This window comes from Rhipicephalus microplus, chromosome 7 (genome assembly GCF_043290135.1).
Source record: "Rhipicephalus microplus isolate Deutch F79 chromosome 7, USDA_Rmic, whole genome shotgun sequence".
Lineage (NCBI taxonomy): Eukaryota > Metazoa > Arthropoda > Arachnida > Ixodida > Ixodidae > Rhipicephalus > Rhipicephalus microplus.
In genome coordinates this window covers 166,154,543-166,172,964 of record NC_134706.1, presented here as the reverse complement: position 1 = coordinate 166,172,964, position 18,422 = coordinate 166,154,543, and the positions used below count along the sequence as shown (strand labels likewise).

At 43.6% G+C, this 18,422-nt stretch overlaps 1 protein-coding gene across 3 annotated transcripts in view; it reads left to right on the top strand.

Annotated features, from left to right (window-relative positions):
- Positions 1-18,422, top strand: part of LOC119180204 (protein 5NUC) — a 431,021-nt gene that overhangs the window by 210,825 nt on the left and 201,774 nt on the right. For all 3 annotated transcript variants that reach the window (XM_075869905.1, XM_037431348.2, XM_075869904.1), the window contains one exon: positions 11,315-11,546. In XM_075869905.1, coding sequence (XP_075726020.1) covers positions 11,315-11,546 — 232 coding nt within the window. The remainder of the gene's footprint in view (positions 1-11,314; positions 11,547-18,422) is intronic.

The following is an 18,422-nucleotide window of genomic DNA, read 5'->3' as shown; positions in this document are numbered from 1 at the left end:
TGGGATTATCGTGTTGCCCTCCGAGTACTGTTTGGCTTACCTCGTGAAGCACAATTCATCCCACTACTGACTGAAGCACACCAGTTGCCGCTAAAGCTGCAAGCTGACCAGAGAACGCTACATCATATTGAGCGTCTGAACCAAGCCCCACATGGCAAGCAACTCCTTAACAGACTCTTACAGCACCCACTTTCTCGGATGGGTAAAATGGCGGGATTGCTCAATTAAATTAGTGGCGATTCCGGCGAAACTATTTAGTTGCCAACATCGACAGAGCAGAGGCCATGTACCTTCCCTGCCCATTTGTCAATTCCAGGAATACGCAAAAAGTGCGACCAACCTGTTTTGGAACTGTACCAATTAGCCCATTCACACTTATTGGACAACTTTGAAGACTATGCAAAAGTATTTATGGACGCTTCTGTACGCAGCGATGACCTGAGCGTATCAGCAGATTTCTTCCGCCCTTCAACCGATATCAGGCGGTTGTTTAAAACACCAGAACCTTCATCGTCGGTGACGGCCGAGCTAGCAGTGATTGATGTCGCCATTGAGTACGTACAAGAAGGCTTACCAGCATCAAAGGTTGTCATCCTCACCGACTCTCGTGGTGCCTTTAGCAGACTCACCAGCGAGAAGACCGACAGGCCTATTCTGAGCAGCATCATGGAATCCATTAACAATATTCTGTCACGTGGGGTATGCCTAGCTGTACGGTGGGTACCATCGCACATGGGTATCACGGGCAATGAAGAAGCGGATCACCTTGCTTCGTCATGCAGCCATGATGACTGTGACTATCCGGGAATTTTATGTACGATGAACAACGCTCGTCTGCTTATACGTTGACAGCTCCTAAAGCAGCACCCAGACCAGCGTGTGGCGAATAGATCGTTCCCTCCCCATGTTCGTGGCTTTGGCTTGCCTCGTAGTTCCCGAGCGCTGTTGTACAAACTAAGAGTGGGCTATGTGCTGGTGCGTGAACGATTACACCGTCAAGGGCGTGTGAGCAGCCCGTTGTGCGCAGCTTGTGGCTCCTGCGAAACACTTGAGCATCTGGTAGTGCACTGTCCCACATTTGCTACGCAGCGGACTTTGTTGATTAAGGAATATAAATTCTAAGGACTCAAGTGCGCGACTCCAGACGACTACCTCGTTCCGAGTGGTAGTGCTTCCCGACGCGACCAGGCCCACCGAGCTCTTTTTACATTTATGGACCGAACGGACCTGGCCACCCGTTTATAGATGATCTCTTTCTTTCTTTTTTCTTCTTTTTCTTCCTTTTTTCTATTTTTATTATTTTTTATTTATCTATTTTTACTCATACTTGTCGAAGTCTTTGTCATTTCTATCTCTCTCCCTCAACTTCTTGCCTCTTTCTCCCCTCTAATCTTTGTGTCTTCTCTTTCTTCCCTCCTCCCGAAAGAATGAGCAGGCGTTGTCCTCCTCCAGGTGGCAGTTGCCAGCTTGCTTTCTCCCTCTTTTCCCTGTTTCCTTGTGTATTTGTGTATGCAAATCAAATAATAATAATTTGTTGTTTTTTTAGAAGAAAATTAGGTGGAAGGCTGCAGCTGTACCTAAAAGGCTCGACACGTACGTCAATAAGGCTTTTCCTGCTGGTTCCTCATCTGAATGAGGCACCAACTTGATCTTGCCGGCCTAATCAATTACTAGGAGAATTAGTCCTGTGCCCAGAAAAAATACATAGTGGAAATCCTTAGTGCTCTAAAAAACGAACTAGCTTTCAAGTTGTTTGAAGCCGAAACTGAACATGTAAAAAAAACGTGTGACAACATAAAAATTATTGGTAGTGTTGTCAAGCTTGTTACTGCTATATTTATGGTTTATAGTTCCTTTTTTTAATTGGAAACAGCAAAGTTGGTAGCCCAAGTAGATGTAATGCTAGTATATTTTTTCTTAGCGGTGAAACAATCACTTTTATGGTTCTATTAGCAACACCGACATATTTTGCTTTATATGGCTTGCACGAAAAGTCTTGTGTGCGTGAACGATCGCTCGCATTTCAAATGTTGCTGATACGCAGTTCTTATACATAATATACCAGTTTGACAAGATCAATAAGAGTATAAGTGTGAAGAGCGTGTTGTCGTAGTGGCCACTTTAGTGCGGCGATGATCTAGCCGCCAAGGCGTTGACGACTCTTCCCCTGGGGACGCCAACAGTGCTAACAGGGAGCACCGTTCAGAAGACAAAAGGCTGCCGCTACGACACCGTACTTCTGCATACGACAGGTGAAGTAATGTTTCTCAATATATGGTCCGCGTATTGTGTGCGTATCTTCAAGATCTTTATTCACTAGCCTCGTTCAAGAAAAGACCCCTCCGCCCTCGTACTAGCGCTGTGCTCAAGCACGCCATGTTTTATCAACTAGGTCACGTCCCAGAGTACTTGCTGACCACTAGCTACAAGTAGCCTAAATATAGAATACGTACGCAAAGTTCGCGGGTGTACCTTTGCGAGCGTCATGTAAAGGAAGCCCACGAAAGGTTGGCGCATAACGCACGCGCAACGCAAACGTATTTCTCGAGCAAACGAAAAGCTTTGCGTGCACTGTTTTAAAACTTCATATTCAAAAGTATCTGCTTTCTCCGAGCCGCCGTCGACGCGAGAGATATGTGTCAGTGGATGCTTTGCTTTGCGCAGTGTGCAAATCTATGGAACCATGATGTGCGAAGATCTTTTTTTGAGTGAACCAATGGCAGTATTCAGGTGACTTATCGAATACCACAGTTCTTGGTCACATGTTTTGTCCCGAATGGAGTGAACGCAACAGGTGCGAGTGACTGATTATTATTATTTATTATTTTCAAGTACTGGAGCCCATTGCAGGTCTGAACCAGGAGTTGGGCACATAGATGCATTAGAAAAAACTAACAATAACATCAGAAGTTCTTAAACAGAAGTGGGTACAGCATAACTGGTTACAAACAGAAAGAAATAAACCATATAGGTCCTTCAAATCAGCAATAATGCTAAAAGAACTGCAATTGAACATATTAGTAAATGTAAAAATGGCCTTAAGGTAGCGCCTACGTCTAGTTGGAAGAGCATGAGCATAAACGATGTACCTATCGTTACATAGCCGAAATATGTTCTTCAATGTGCCTACCACAGTGCTCAAGCTTGAGGAAAAGCTCGAAACAAGCTTATGGCCTGCGAAGCCCGAAGCTTACCAGCTTTTATGTTCGTTTAGTACCATTCATACATTATTTTCTCTGTGTGAATATAGATATTTCTTCAAGGGTTTGTTCGTTGACAGTTACTGTCTGCTGTGAAGTGTTTCTAGCTCTAATGTGCAAGCTGCGCTGTGTGTCAACACCACCCCTGTTTATGTGCTCCTTGTGTCAGTGATTATGCACGCCTCATCTTTAGATGCCATCCCCAGTGCCTAATCTTCCCAAACAATACGATCAGTGCATTTAAGCCAAGAAAAAAGATATCAAGACTGTCACCATCACCGCCATGCCACTTTGAAGCTATAATAATGCCATGCTTAGTGAGGCTGTGAACCACTCCCATTTTACTATGCATATTAATATCAGAGTTTTGTAGCGGGAGCTATATTGGCCACATTACCGTCGTTTTGCTGCATTCGGTGGTTGCACCATGCACCCCGTCACCTGACATGCGACAGAGGAGAAGCTAACCGCATTTCAACTGTATTTACAATTGAAAGTCAACATTGTGTGTGCGTGTTCAAATCTATTGTGCTGTTCAGACATTACAGAGGAGAGGCTTGCATTGAATAGTAAATATAGAAGTAGCGGCTCAGTCTGAATTGTCGGCAGATATAAAAGTGAGCCGGAGTCACAGGCTTAGAGGGGCCATAGACGTCGCAACGAAACAAACGAAAAAAAATCTGCGAGCTAAGGACACAGAGGAAGAAAGAGTCACATGCCTCGAAAAGCGTAGTCGTGCAGAGAAGCAATCTGAAAACAATTGACATATTTAGTAGGCACGCACAGCAGCTCTGTGGATCCAGCCTGCCAGTCATTTCCTAAAGCAGGCTGGGTTCGCAAAGCTGTTGTGAATGCTATCTAAACTTTTCCAATAAGAATAACTACCTCTCGTTACACACACCCAGGCGTTACTTAAATTAAGTTAGAGTCATTTTCATTGAAAACGTGGCATTCCATACCAAATCAACCAGCGTTTTTTTCAACCATCACGAATATGGCTGAAAAAATATACGCATCTTTCTTAAAGCTTGAAACTCGTCCTGCTTGCCTACAATGCTGTGTTATCGCTCATTGACACTGGCTCACCTGGGGCCAGTTATTGCTATATGTGAGGAATTTTTGCCAAGTCTTGGCCATGGTGGCACTATATTTATTAAGTGTATGTGACACAACAGGTGCTCTAGAAGGTTTTGCGGCTTATTTCAAATAAGTAAATTTTCCAGCAAACGTTGCACATTTTGTTTTTAAGTGTATGAATAGAAACTGAATTTTGTGCAGTTCAGCACTGCAGTTTTTGTTGGCCTGTTTCCAACTAATAAGTCCATTTCCTTAAGGAAAAGGACTTATTAGTTCCATTTCTTAAAGGACAGGTCCATTTCCCTAAAGTTCCATTATTCCTTGAAAGTTCCATTATTCCTTAAAGGACAGGTTCATTTCCTTAAGGAAATGGACCTGTCCTTTAAGGAATAAATCAGTGCAGTTCTACTGCATGTGTTTCAGTTCAAAGTCTAATTCAGAGCTTATGAAACTCAGCACATCGTTTCAGTTATTGGGATGAAGTAATCAGTGCTGGTTTGCCGTTTTATTATGAAATATTTTTCGGTTTGTGTTTGCGCAGGTTCACCTAGCTAATGGTGTGATGCTCTCAAGTGCTGCCTGGAGTCGGCTGATGAGAGTTCCGAGGACTTCCATTTGGTTAAGTGGTCTACCTTCACAATGAGGTAGACAGAGGCCGGTACGGCACGTATGCGAGCTTCATGGAAACTTTTGGAATTGTTTTGTAGCAGAAGGCGGCCAGAAGCTTGCACAGCAGCAATTGCCTCCACAAGCAGATGAAGCATACTGAGGTTAGTGAGAAAGCTCGCTCATTTCAGTAGTGTGTATGTTTCGTCTTGCATGCATTTTATAACCTGTTTGCCGACCATAGTACGTTGCTTGAGAGCACAGTTGCAAGTTATATTTTCAGCCACAGAATTTCCAGCCATCAGCACACTTAACTTGAATACTTCGACGCAGCACCTTAACTTGCTTTCACTGATGCCAGTGCTGGCAAGTGTTGGGCACTGCATGTTTGCTGCATTTTGTAGTATAATAGGAGCTGGGGTTGATTTGAACAGTAAATTTTTGTTTCACGTCTGCATGACCGGTGTGTGTTTAAGGTACTCAGTTGGCAAGTCACTTTTTGCCATTTTTCATTCATGGCTATGTTCCACGCACCCCCATCAATTTTGTTGCCATACGCTTGTTTCTGCAATGAAACGTTGTGTGTGAATGCTAAGGGCATAAGATTCTTGGCAAATGTATATTTACTGCTTGTGCTTCCTTAGTCAGCGTAATCAACTGCCGTAGTTCAATGATAGGCATTTTATAGCGAACAGAAATGATACTGTGTTGTTTATTTTTGAGAGCTGTGCGAATAGCGAAATTTCGTGTGTAAAACGACTTCCGATATTGAAGTGTGAATCAATAAGTTTTGAACTTTTATTGAACTTTTTGAAGACTTCTTTGTGAAGCTGCAGGAGAAAGTTGCAAAAGAATACTAAGCACACTACTACGGGATATAAATATGGCATTTTTTTGGCTAGGTTGATGAAAATCTGGCCGAAAGGTGCTCCTTTGTTTTATCAATATTGAGCCATTGCAGACTAGATTGTATTTATTTATTATAGTTGATGCAACCAATAGGGTGTCGATGGCAGTGCATACGTGAAAGGTTCTCCCCCCCCCCCACATCAACTTCTGTATGAGTGCTCCTTTCAAATTTGGAGTTGATGATCTGCCCTGGAGAAGTCTGTGTATAAAAATACCTGAAATTTTAGATATTGAGAACGTTTGTAAAATTTGTTTGGACCTTTTGGTCTGAAACAATAAATAAATCCTCCACTCCTGCCATGCTGGTCTGAACCAGCGCTTTCGTGAGTCAATCTGATTACGCTCTTAGTGAAGAGCATGAAGCCATGAAGCATATTAAAAAAAATCTAGGGTTGACTGTAATGGCACAGTGCATGTCTATGTTCGAACAAGCATTTCCTCCAATCAATGTAATTGCTACCATAGTTTGAAGTGCAGCTTTTCCGCAAAGTAGAAGTGTGCTTAGGTAAAGCATTTTAAAGAATTTGAAGGGGTCGCAGCAACTTGGACATTCACTGTTGTCTTCGGAAAGTTCTAATAGTGAATCATTTAGTGGAAAAGAATCAATAGCAAGTTCGATTTGAAAAATATTTGAAAGTTCGAATATATGCAAATGGTTATTTTTTTGTAAAAGTAAAAGCACGAGTCTGCAACAAGCATATTTAACTTCATTCATCAAACTGGGCGATATTGCAATTATTTGTTCGTCTTTTTCATGGGCTGAAGTGCTGCCTGAAGTATTGTGGAAAAGAAAGCGACACAGCTCAACCCAAGGATCAAGCTGAAATGAGGAGCGACCAAAAATAAATAGAGAAGTACTTTTCAGTTCTACACTACTGTGCAAGCCTGCTGTTTTGGCCCATGGGCTTGTCTAAGTGCATGTTTTCATCCACAGTGCATTTATTAACGTAAAGAGAAGAAATACACGAGAACCCGTCATGCAAAAACACACCAGCCTGGTTCTTACCAACTCACACCAGTTCGGGTTTTCCCAAAACACACCAGCCCGGGTCTTGCCAAAAAATACCAGTCCGTGTCGCACTATAAAATGGCCGTATGCATCAGAAACCGTGTCTGAATTCCAACTCTGGTGTGAACAGGAAAAACACACCATACACGGCCTTGTGGAATTTTCGACTGGGTTGGCCGGTCAGTTTTTTTACTAGCAGACGCTGCCTGCGACGGCCTTGCGAGTTGTGAAGGGGGGGGGGGAACGACAGTTGGCACGAGACGCGAGCATTCGCAGTGAGGGTGTAGACGACATCACCAACGCTGGATATGACCATTTGACTATAAACACAGCCCTTTCATGACACCTGGTTTTCTCCACCGATCAGTCCTAATAGCTTCGGTGGGCAAGAAAACCTTCAGAAAATAGCCTGCTGTTTTTTTTTCAGTATCTTTCGTTTATTAGGCAAAATATATTCAAGTAAATGTTCTTTTAGGCTACAAAAAATTTGAAAGAGGTTACTTCGAACTTTACGCACGTTTTTTTATTGAAAGAACTAAAGAGATATATTTTCTACAATTAAAAAGAACTTGAAAACGTGCTTTCAGTTTAAGCATTACGAGCTGGTGAAAGAGGTGACCAAAAGTTGTCTGGGGTACAGCGCTTTCAACCTTGAAACCGTCTATAAAATTCTCCGCAAACAAAGTCGACAAGCATCGGATAGTCACCGATGCAGACATGTTTTTTTTTTACTTTCACTTTGTGTTAACGCGTGACAACTTGTTGTTGAAGTAATGCAGCTTCCACATGCACGACTGATGTTTCACCGCATACTACTTAGAATGCGATAGCACCGGCTGACTCCATAAATCTGCTGCTGTGTGCACTGCAGCAAGACAACGATGTCGACTGGCGAATGGCATGCTTTTGTGTAGCAACACTGAGGCGAGGAGAGGACGTGGAACGGCGGGGCACGTTCGTGGCTCAAGCTACGAACCTCTTTGTCCTTAGTTACTGAAGCGCAGTACTTATAAGCGCTGGTATTGGGTTCAGGAACGCAGACTCCCCATAACTGATCATCTTTGAAGACGCGCATATATGTGCAGTCTGCGCTTGTTGATGTCATCTCTCTGCGCGATTAACGATACACTGTGTTCAGGTATATGCTAAATATATCTGTTACCACAACAGGTAAATCATTATCATAGGTGGTAGTCATCGCGATATAGACGTGCCAGTCTTTAGGCGTCAACCTAGCTGTTATCAGGTCAAACGGTGCTATAGGCAAAGTCCATTGCGTTGCTCACATTGTGTCTCAAAGTCGCTGACATTAGCCGTTAGAGGCACGCAGAAAATAAACGCGTGCATGCGTCCCCGTGTAGCCCAGTCACAATCCACCCGGTCATGCAGGGCGTCAGGGGCGCCCATCATGGCCCATTTTGACTAACCCTGTCTCAATGTTGTTTTAGGGATGAAGCTCCCAAAGGCGTGGGTCTGTCCATTCCTTGTATGTATGTATGTATGTATGTATGTATGTATGTATGTATGTATGTATGTATGTATGTATGTATGTATGTATGTATGTATGTATGTATGTATGTATGTATGTATGTATGTATGTATGTATGTATGTATGTATGTATGTATGTATGTATGTATGTATGTATGTATGTATGTATGTATGTATGTATGTATGTATGTATGTATGTATGTATGTATGTATGTATGTATGTATGTATGTATGTATGCACGTGATCGTCTATTGTTACACCTTTGGCAACTGCCCACTACTTCATCCTTGCAAACATCCCAGTACGCCCCATCACCGATCCACCACTTCACCAGCCATAAAGCAAATATTGTTGAGGAGTAGCCAATAAGAAATGCAAGATGGTCGTGTACTTGCATTTAGGCGCGCGTCAAAGAACCGTAGATTGCCCCACTATGTCCATCCCTTGTTTGTACGTGACAGCCTATAGTTCTGTCTTTGCAAACTGCCCACTACTTCATTCTTGCAAACATCCCAATGCGCCCTATCACCGATCCACCACTTCATCGACCATAAAGTCATTAAAATGAAGAGGGAACAGAAGCAACGTATAGCTACTACTTACGAATAATAAAATTTCTTATATAAATATGCACCGTGTTTGTCACGTCCTTGATGATGTAGTGGCTGATACTCGCGGAATGTTCACGGTATAGCGATGAAACCTTCCAGCTTTTCGCTCCACTCATCATCATTCAGTCATTGAATATGCTGAGATTTTTTTTCATCCACCAGGCTATGCGTTCTAGCACTGTAGTCAGGTTTGAAAACTCGACTTCACGGTGCCTATAAATGCGAAACGCAAATACAATTCTTCAAGTTCCCAATATCAATACACAACAAGCAATACTTCTAAAGAAGCACACGTTTCACTTTCTTGCTAAACCGATTGCTAGGATGAAGATATTACTCATGTTTTTAATCGCTGGTTATATTTAGCAGGATCGCTTTGCATACAGAAATCTGCACGTGAGAAATCACGCGAGGCAGTTTGTTCTGTAGCATGAGTAGCATAGATTTGTATGCTTCCTGTCAGTCGCAATAATTGACATTTACATCTCAGACGAGAAGTAGCACGGAAAGATGAAGACGAGCAAAACAAAAACGAGAAACAGGTATTGGTCGGTCAGTCAGTCGGTCGGTCAGACTCTAGTAGGAGTGCCTGAGAGATGCGCATAGTACACAGAAGGCTCTAGTTCAATCACTTTTTTATACTCATCTTTGTCTTTTCTTGTTTCTCTTAGTTGAAGATTAATCAACTCCAAACCTCGCTTTCGAAGTCACTAAAGCAGACACGTGGCTCATGCAGCTCTCTCTGTTTCTTCTAATATCAAGAAAGCAAAAAATAAATTAAAGACATAGGTTAACTATGGCTGAGCCTGGTATGCTACCTTGCACTGGGAAAAGGGATTAGGGGAATATAGAAGAGAGAGAAGCAGAGCAAAGTCACTGCTGCCGTCGACATAACGGCAGTTCAGTGCTATATGTCTCAGATGGTTATGCTCTTATTATTTTACGACCTAAGAATATACTCTCTATGGATAAATCTGCCACCTCCTTCAGAACTAGCGTCTAGTCACGCTGTCGAAAGTGCTTTCCACGAAGTGTAACCGGAGAGTCAGAAATAGACCCCTCCTGTTCTCTTTCGTTATTGCGCCTCCAACGGTGACCTGTATATGATTTGCAGCTGGTTAATGGCACCTTATAAATCACTCCACCTATGAAAGGTACATATTATATACTAGTTATGCCATTTCATTGATGTGCCTGACTTCAGTGTGTGTGCTGGCTATTTCACCAACGTGGTGTGGACGCATCGTTCGAAAACTTGAAGCCTTGCTACCAAGCCCCCGAAATTGGTGAATTAGAGTGCGCCCTACCTATTGCCGTATCTATCTATGACACAGGTAGGGTTTTGTGTTTCCGAATTCATCAGGAAAATTTGATGAACACTCGCCGGCAAAATGTTGGACAATTCAGCCTTATCCAATCAACTCTGATTTTAAAGAGCATTTTAAAAACTGAGATTGATCAGATTAAACATCCATCGGTGGCAGCAACCACCCAAAGTGTACTTGCGTCTATTAAACCACGCTTTAAGGTTGTAAAACTACCAAAGGCAGGTGTTTTGTGCATATGTATTTGTGTCTGTGTGCCTAAGTGATCGTGCGTTTAACCATTTGAGTAATCTAAAATACCTGTACTGTGTTTGCATCGTTTCGTGTCAGGATAAAATTTCAACTCAGATTTTGCACTATTGGGAATAATTTTATTACAGGTTTTTACTTTTGTCCAAGAAGATAAGAGATTGCACGCAGTTTATCTAGCTCCTTCTCGCCAAAATTACACTTTTTGTCATTTCACTGCAGCGCAGCATTGCAGAGAAGTGTTACAACAGTGCAGCCCAGCTTTATCAAAAGCTCAAGTAAAAGTTGACCTACAGAAAAAGTGAGAGATTGGAGAAGCAGGGTTGTAAGACATATTGAAATTCTTTTTCATTGAAAGGAAAACAATATCCTAATAAACAACTTATAATGCAATATTGAGCACCAAATTTTGTAGAATAAGTTGTTTACGAGAAAAAAAACTCCCAAGAAAGCCTAATAACCTCGTAAAACTTTAACTATAGAACAACACTGTTCAATTTTCAAGAAAAACAAGCTTCGAAAACACGGAGCCCTAGGCATAGGTTAAAAGAACATATTTTAAGTGTGGTGTCTATTGGAATCAATTTACCTACAGCGCTTGGTTTATAAGTTCAAACTACAACGCTTATGATGTGAGCAAATGGCATTTTTCAAAATTGAGACTGAAATGTTGCATCACCTTTCAGACGGATACACTGGGTGTCTTTTTTAAATAGTAACAATGAACTCCACAATAAATGAAGTTTTTCAAGTTTAGAAAATATATACATAGTTACCACAGCTGAAAAAAAGATGCAAATTTGAATTCTTCTTCATCAACCTTTTTCTCTCTATTCAGTGTCTTGGAAACCACGAATTCGATGATGGGCCGGCAGGACTAGTGCCTTTTCTTCAAAAAATGACGGAGGCGAATGTTACTGTGCTTGGAACTAATTTGGATACGTCGAACGAGCCCCTCTTCACGCAGAACAACATCACACTACCAAAGAGTATCGTGTACAACATTTCCGGGACGAAAGTAGCACTCCTCGGTGTTGTAACTACGGAGACACTGACTATTGCTAAACCAGGTAAGACATCAGTTGGCATAAAATTACGGCGTTGTTTAAATTTGGGATTCTCCTAAGAACATGCATTTTGATGATGCATGCCAGTCGCTCAGAAACAGTGACCACGAGAAAAAGAATACAGTGCGCTTAAGTATAGTAATCCTCTGTATGCTGTCGTTTTCATATCCAAGTTTTTCAGTGATTGATCTTGTTTTAATAAATGTTGTCGACCTATCTAGCTGAAACATACCTTTGAACCCCTCGTTCTTCGGGCAGCCAACATAATAGCAGTCAGTAGAGACAGACAGACAAACAGACAGACAGGTGGATGGACGGATGGATGGATGGGCGGACGAACGAACGAATGAACGCACGAACGAACAGACAGACAGACAGACAGACATACCGCCGAGTTTAGTAGCAGCAGAACAGAAGTAGTGGGAGCCACAGAAGCAACAAGGGCCATTGAACAATTTCCTGGCATGTTCAGTGAGCTGCCAGACACGCTTGCTTAAACCAGGCCTCGCTAGATGGCATGACCTGTACAGTTTAACAGGGTGAAAGTAAAATTTTTGTACCACTCCCACTACTTTCCATAGTAACGTCCGGCCGTTTTTTTTTCATAAATGAAACACAAACGAACAAGAAGACATTTATTACGTCTCTTGATGCACAGAAGGTTTTTTTATTTAGGGTAGCTGGTTAGAATACTAGTGATTAAATGTAGGTGGTACCTATGACGCAATCAGGATCATTTTGTGAATGTCCTCTCGTAGCACACGTTTTCTCGTACATTTACCTCGAATTCTCGATACGTAGGGCACTGCTGTTGAAGATATTGGCTGCAGTCCAATTCTTAGACAGCATAGTAGACAGTCGCCGCAGACAGCTTAAAAGACAACACCGAGCCCGTGCTGTCCGAGAAAAGGAACACATCTGAATGGTTTATGCGCAACCAGGCGCCAGCTCGCTTCGAAAAAAGAAAGCTAAAAAATAAAAGTAACTTGTGCATTTTCTGGCTCATTTCGTGCTAAAATTTAAGAAAAAGAAACGTTAATTTGATTGAGTGTCCGAAGAAGCGTCTGGTTGTGTGTAGACGACCATTTCGGCGATATTAGATCTATCTGAGTGATTTGCTGAGCCACCTCTTGTCTGGGGAGCAAAGTAGCCTGCATCGTATTTGTCTATGATGCTGTATTCTCGGAGCTGTCTATTTTACCGCCTACGTGAGAATTCAATGAGGACTTAAGATGGCCGCCGTCCATTTAGCTGTTTATTTAGCTGTCTACAGTGAGTATTCGAACACACCCATTGTTGTTTCAGACGTTGTCATACATTAGGCTTTCACTCTGACATAAATTGTTATTTGACTTTATTGTCTCTTTAACGCGTCTACAAGAAACGAACAATACAACTTCGCATGTTATCGTATCGCCGCCGGGGCGCCGTCCGACGGAGGTAATGGGCGCGTTAGCCCCGGCGCATTGCAATGAGCGCCAAGTTAGGCCAAGAACCGGAAGGAAACTGTTTATGCAGAGAGCGCGCATTAGCGCATTGCAATTGTTTACAATATCGCCGTTGCGTGGCGCTATGCGACACATGCTAGAGAAAAAAGTGAAGGAAACGGAGACTGATTAAGAAGTCCGCACTAGAGATCTATCGAACTTTTAAGCAGGAAATTGCCAAGGAAAGGATCTATGATAATACTCGGGGTAGTTCTCTACTGTTTGAGGCCAGGACGGGAATACTGCGAACGAACACATATCGGGCCAAATACGAAGGGGTAGACACAGTATGCAGTGCGTGTGGAGAGGAAGAAGAAACAGCCGAACACTTGATAATGTTCTGTAAAGGGCTTCACCTATAGTTCAGGATGATGGTGCAGAGTTTTTCAAAGCACTGGGGTTTAGAGACAGGGAGGCAAAATAGACTTTAAGCGGGTAGACCTAACTAGAAGGAGGTTATCTGATTGGTGGCTCAAGTCAAGGCACGAGTGAAAATTAAACCTTTCACTGCAAAGTACGAATCCTCAAACTTACTTTTTAAAGAAAAAAAATAAATCCAGTGTTTGGTTAATTAAGTATTACTGCTTGGTGGCGTTAGCCACCGCCTGATCTAAAGGGTACAGCCATATTCCTCCATCCATCCATCCATCCATCCATCCATCCATCCATCCATCCATCCATCCATCCATCCATCCATCCATCCATCCATCCATCCATCCATCCATCCATCCATCCATCCATCCATCCATCCATCCATCCATCCATCCATCCATCCATCCATCCATCCATCGAAACCAAAACTAATCGGATATAACGAAGTGCCAGACACAACACGCATGTCCTGCACTAGTGAACTGCCAGTATTTCTGGTGTTAGTTTAGTTTTAAATTTCTTTATGTTTGCCGCTCTACGAAAAGTACTTTCACCCAAGTGGCTTCGTCAACTCGACGAGCGAAGCAGACGCAGTCATTCGCAAGGTGATTGACATTTCACTTACACTCAGGCGTCTGAACCTGGAACTGTTCCAAGCATCTTTTCTGGCTGCCCCATGTATGTTTTAGAACACGAAAGTGCGGCTCGTAAAGGCTCAGAAGAAAAACGGGCTCGTGTGGAGGCCGAACCATTGCAAGATGCTATAGGAGTCACTCATCATCAAACACCAAGAATAGAAGAGCAACGTCATCTCCTTGTTACACTTAATCTCGGTGTTACACTTAATCACGTAGTGAAAACGGTACACGTTCCCAAAACGTTTAGGCAAGGGTTTAGCTTCTTTTGTGGCGTATATTGGCGCACTTGGAAGAAGCGTCATCATTACAGTCTCCATTTTGGTGACAGGCAGAAGTGATGAAGTTTCTGAGGCAGCAATTTGAGATTGTTTTGGCTAATTGAGCGAGGTTTTCATCCGAATTTCTTGTGTTCGCCAGTATTTTGTTCACATAAGCATCACACGCTCACAATTTCACGCGAAGAACATCAAACTTGTGGCTTCCTCATACAAACGCTGTTAGGCTTGTTTGTGCCGCGTACAACATTAGTCCTTCATTGGAGCAACAAGATCATTCGTGCTTGCCATATGCAAAAAAAAACCCCAAGGCATTAGCACAGAAGGAACATGAACGGACTGTAACGCTGATGATAGATGAGATTTATTACAGTCCTACTTCGAATATAAAGATAGTTTGGTCACAAGTGCAGCCACAGACAGCAACAATGCTGCAAGAACAGCGTACGTGCTCATGATGCAGAGCCTTTTGTCATCCAACAAAGATGTGCATACTCTGCTTGTCGCAAACTCGATGCAAAGGACTAGCACAGCATTCTCGAGCACCTCATTATAGAGCTAGAAGATGATCGCCTTCGGTTGATCGAAGTCATTTTTGACAATAATTCGATGAACCACAAAGTAATGTTCTTTTTTCTGATTCTCCCAAATGTATTTTTGTCAATGCACACCTATTTAATCCTGTTAGACAAATGTTTTTCGTATTGGACAATGTTAACATTTTCAAGTATATCCGTAAGAATTGGCTTGGTGAACGCAATGCTGGAATTTGTATGCTTTCGTCGACAAAACCAAACTTTCTCGTGGTTCACAGTGTTGACAACGTCATTTGGCACTTTGAGGCGCACGATGAGGAAAGCAATAAGCTCTTGCGATTGGCCCCCACATTATCTGTAAGAGCACTTCATCCGTCCTACGTGGAGCACCAGAGCGTCAAGCTCCTCCTGAAGATCTTCAACCTTAAACTTATGGCAGCACTTTTTTTTATTGCGACAAAGGCTTGCTTTTAAGGCAGAATATTTTTGTTAAATGTGCGCTGTTAGGCTGGTGTTGGTATGAAGTGAAGCAGTGTCTTGTGGAGTCTGTTTACATGTATCCAGTGGTTGTAACTGGCTGTGTCGCTGTAGCGAAGGCCGGCTTGAGCGAAGTGACGGGAGCATCCTGGCTGCAACCCTTTACATGTCCATTAATGGTGGTATGTATCTGCCTGCATCGCAGGAGTGGGGCAATATGGAAACATATTACCAACTCGTAAATGTGACCAGTTCCATGATGATACAACGGCCGGTGTAAGGGCCACTCCTGCCCGAAGCCTCTTAAGCACAACTTCCTCCGCCCTAGTAATGTGAGGGGGCAGAGACCAGACACACGGTGGAATGAGAGAAAGTGTATCCTGCCGGAGAACATTTTTAAGGGTATGGAGTGTGTTCAGGGGCACTCACTCGTTTAAAGTTAGCTACACTTCAACATGCTAAAGACACAGCTGAATTCATTCGAATCATCATGATGTGGTGGAGCACTGTAAATGTCAAAACTCCTCACAACGGACACTACCTGTACAGTGGCTTTCAAGAGCCAGTGAGAAGTCTGTCTTCCCCTCAGGGCAATTTTTTCAAGGGCGTAATTGATTGCGTAGATTTTTGGGGAAGTCTAAGCACCATGTAGGACACCTAAGTTGTGAAACACGCAGTGAATTCGGCAACGCTCCTCATGCCTCTGCAGAAGTTACCCGCTACCACATTGAAGAGCTTGGCTTCTCGTACGTGTTGCTGGGGAAGTTTGAAAGCGAATGCCTAGAAGACAGATTAGGGAAATATTGGCAATTGTGAGAAGCGCAATATCACGTGTCTATATGTCAGATATTGTAACGTAATAAAAGACGGGGAACACACACAATGATTTATTGAGGGCGAACTTGTGCCCAGAAAAGTAGCTATGTCACAAAGAAGAGTCTGCTAAAAGCGTTCCGCCTACGTGTCCCTTTTTAAACAACTTTTTCGTCAGTCTTCCCGGCTCATGCTCCTCCACCCGAGGCATGGAAGAGAGAGAGAGAGAGAAATAACGTTTATTGCACCCGTCTAGAATGACGGGGGAGGAGGCTTCGGGCTCTGCCCCCAATCATCCCCCCCGCCATCGGCTGAATCCCTTGGGACTCGGCGGCGGTCAGGGCGAGACCGATGACTTGACGCTTTTCTTCGGCGTCACGGCTGTGTAATAAGGCCTCCCAGGATTCTACGTTTCTACTTGGATCATTGTAGGATGGGCAGGTCCATACCATGTGCAATAAACCTGCAGTGCTGTTGCAGTGCGCACATCTGGAGTTAAACACTTCCGGGTGCCATTTACTGTACAAGTGAGAGTTTGGAAACACCCCGGTTTGCAATTATCGCCACATAATTTTCTCCTTTATTCTCAGCTGTTTAGCTGCCTCTGAATAAATCTTACGGTGGAGTTTATAGTGTGCGGTGATTTCCTGAAACGTTCGTAGTTCGTCTCTTGTGGAGAGGGGCTGCTCGCGCGAAGGCAGCGGGTCAGCGTCGATCGACCGGAAAGTGAGCCCTCGGGCGATCGCGTGCGCCTTCTTATTTCCCTTCAGACCTTGATGGGCCGGGGACCATACTAGTGAGATTAGCTCTGCGGGTACTGGTCCTTGTCTTAGAATTTTCGCGGCTGTAGCAGAGATCCTGCCCATATCGTAGTTTTTAATGGCTGACTTAAGTCACTAACAATCACTCGTGTGCCTTTTCGAGATATTGCCAAAGCAATCGCAAGTTCTGCCTCTGTGGTGGTTGTGTTCTTAGAGGTGCAGCACGAGACCAGGTCCCCGTTCTCACGAACCACTACCGCTGTGTGTGCTCCCTTTCTTTCGTATTCTGCAGCGTCCGTGTAAAGCACACCAGATCGACCTTCAAGTTTCGCCTGCAGGGCTACAGCTCTAGCTTTGCGTCTGCCTTCATGAAACGCCGGATGCATGTTTTTCGGCAGCGGTATAATTTTCAGTCTTGTCCTAGTTGATTTAGGTATGCTAGCGGTCTGTCTGGAACACTCCGTGGGCCCGAACCCCAAGCGCTCCATGATTTTCCTTTCGGTTCTACTTCTCAGAAGTCTTTGGTGCTGTGACATCATGGCGGCTTCTATTAGTTCAGCTAAAGTGTTGGAGACACCCAGACCAAGAAGTTTAACCGTAGAGGTGTTCGGGGGAATACTTAACACAGTCTTGGTGCCTTTCCTTCTAATGGCTTCAATTTTATCTTTTAGGAGCGAAGCTCCTTAAGGCGTGAACTGTGCGTCCCCTGTATGTAGCCACCTCTCGTTCAGTTCTAAGTATTACGCTAGCCACCGCCCGATCTAAAGGGTACAGCCATATCCATCCGTCCATCTGTCCATTCGTCCGTCCGTCCGTCCATCCATCCATCCATCCATCCATCCATCCATCCATCCATCCATCCATCCGTCCATCCGTCCGTCCGTCCGTCCGTCCGTCCATTCGTCCATCCATCCATCCATCCGTCTTTCCGTCCATCCGTCTGTCCGTCCATCCGTCCGTCCGTCCGTCCGTCCGTCCGTCCGTCCGTCCGTCCGTCCATCCATCCGTCCATCCGTCCGTCCGTCCAAAAGATGCAAGATGTTATAAACTAGACGGCGGTACGTGTAGTTGATTATGAAAGATGCGAGGTGTTATAAAATAGGAATGATGCCACATATGGCGCGTGTCATCGTTCGATATAGTGCGGCGACGTACGCTAGGGGAAGCGTTGCAATAAAATTGAGTGGGCAAAATGTACGGAGGATTCATGGTTTACCAGGTTTACCTCCGGAGCTTCGCCCACTCATCATCATTCACTTCGTGGATATGGCGGCATTTTTTTTTCTGCTCTACTTAATTTAAGATAAGGGGCAACGTATAGTACACGGCTTATCACGAAAGCTTGAACTAATCTTGAAAGAATGGCTTCCTTCATCCCCGCATTCTTGTTAGAAATGCGCTTAAGCAGGCGGCACGTCTGGTTCGCACTAGCTTCGAGTTACCGGATAGTTTCAGTGTTTTTTCCATTTGCTTGTATGCGAATCCCTAGAATTCTAGTACTATCTACTGTTGGAATAGCA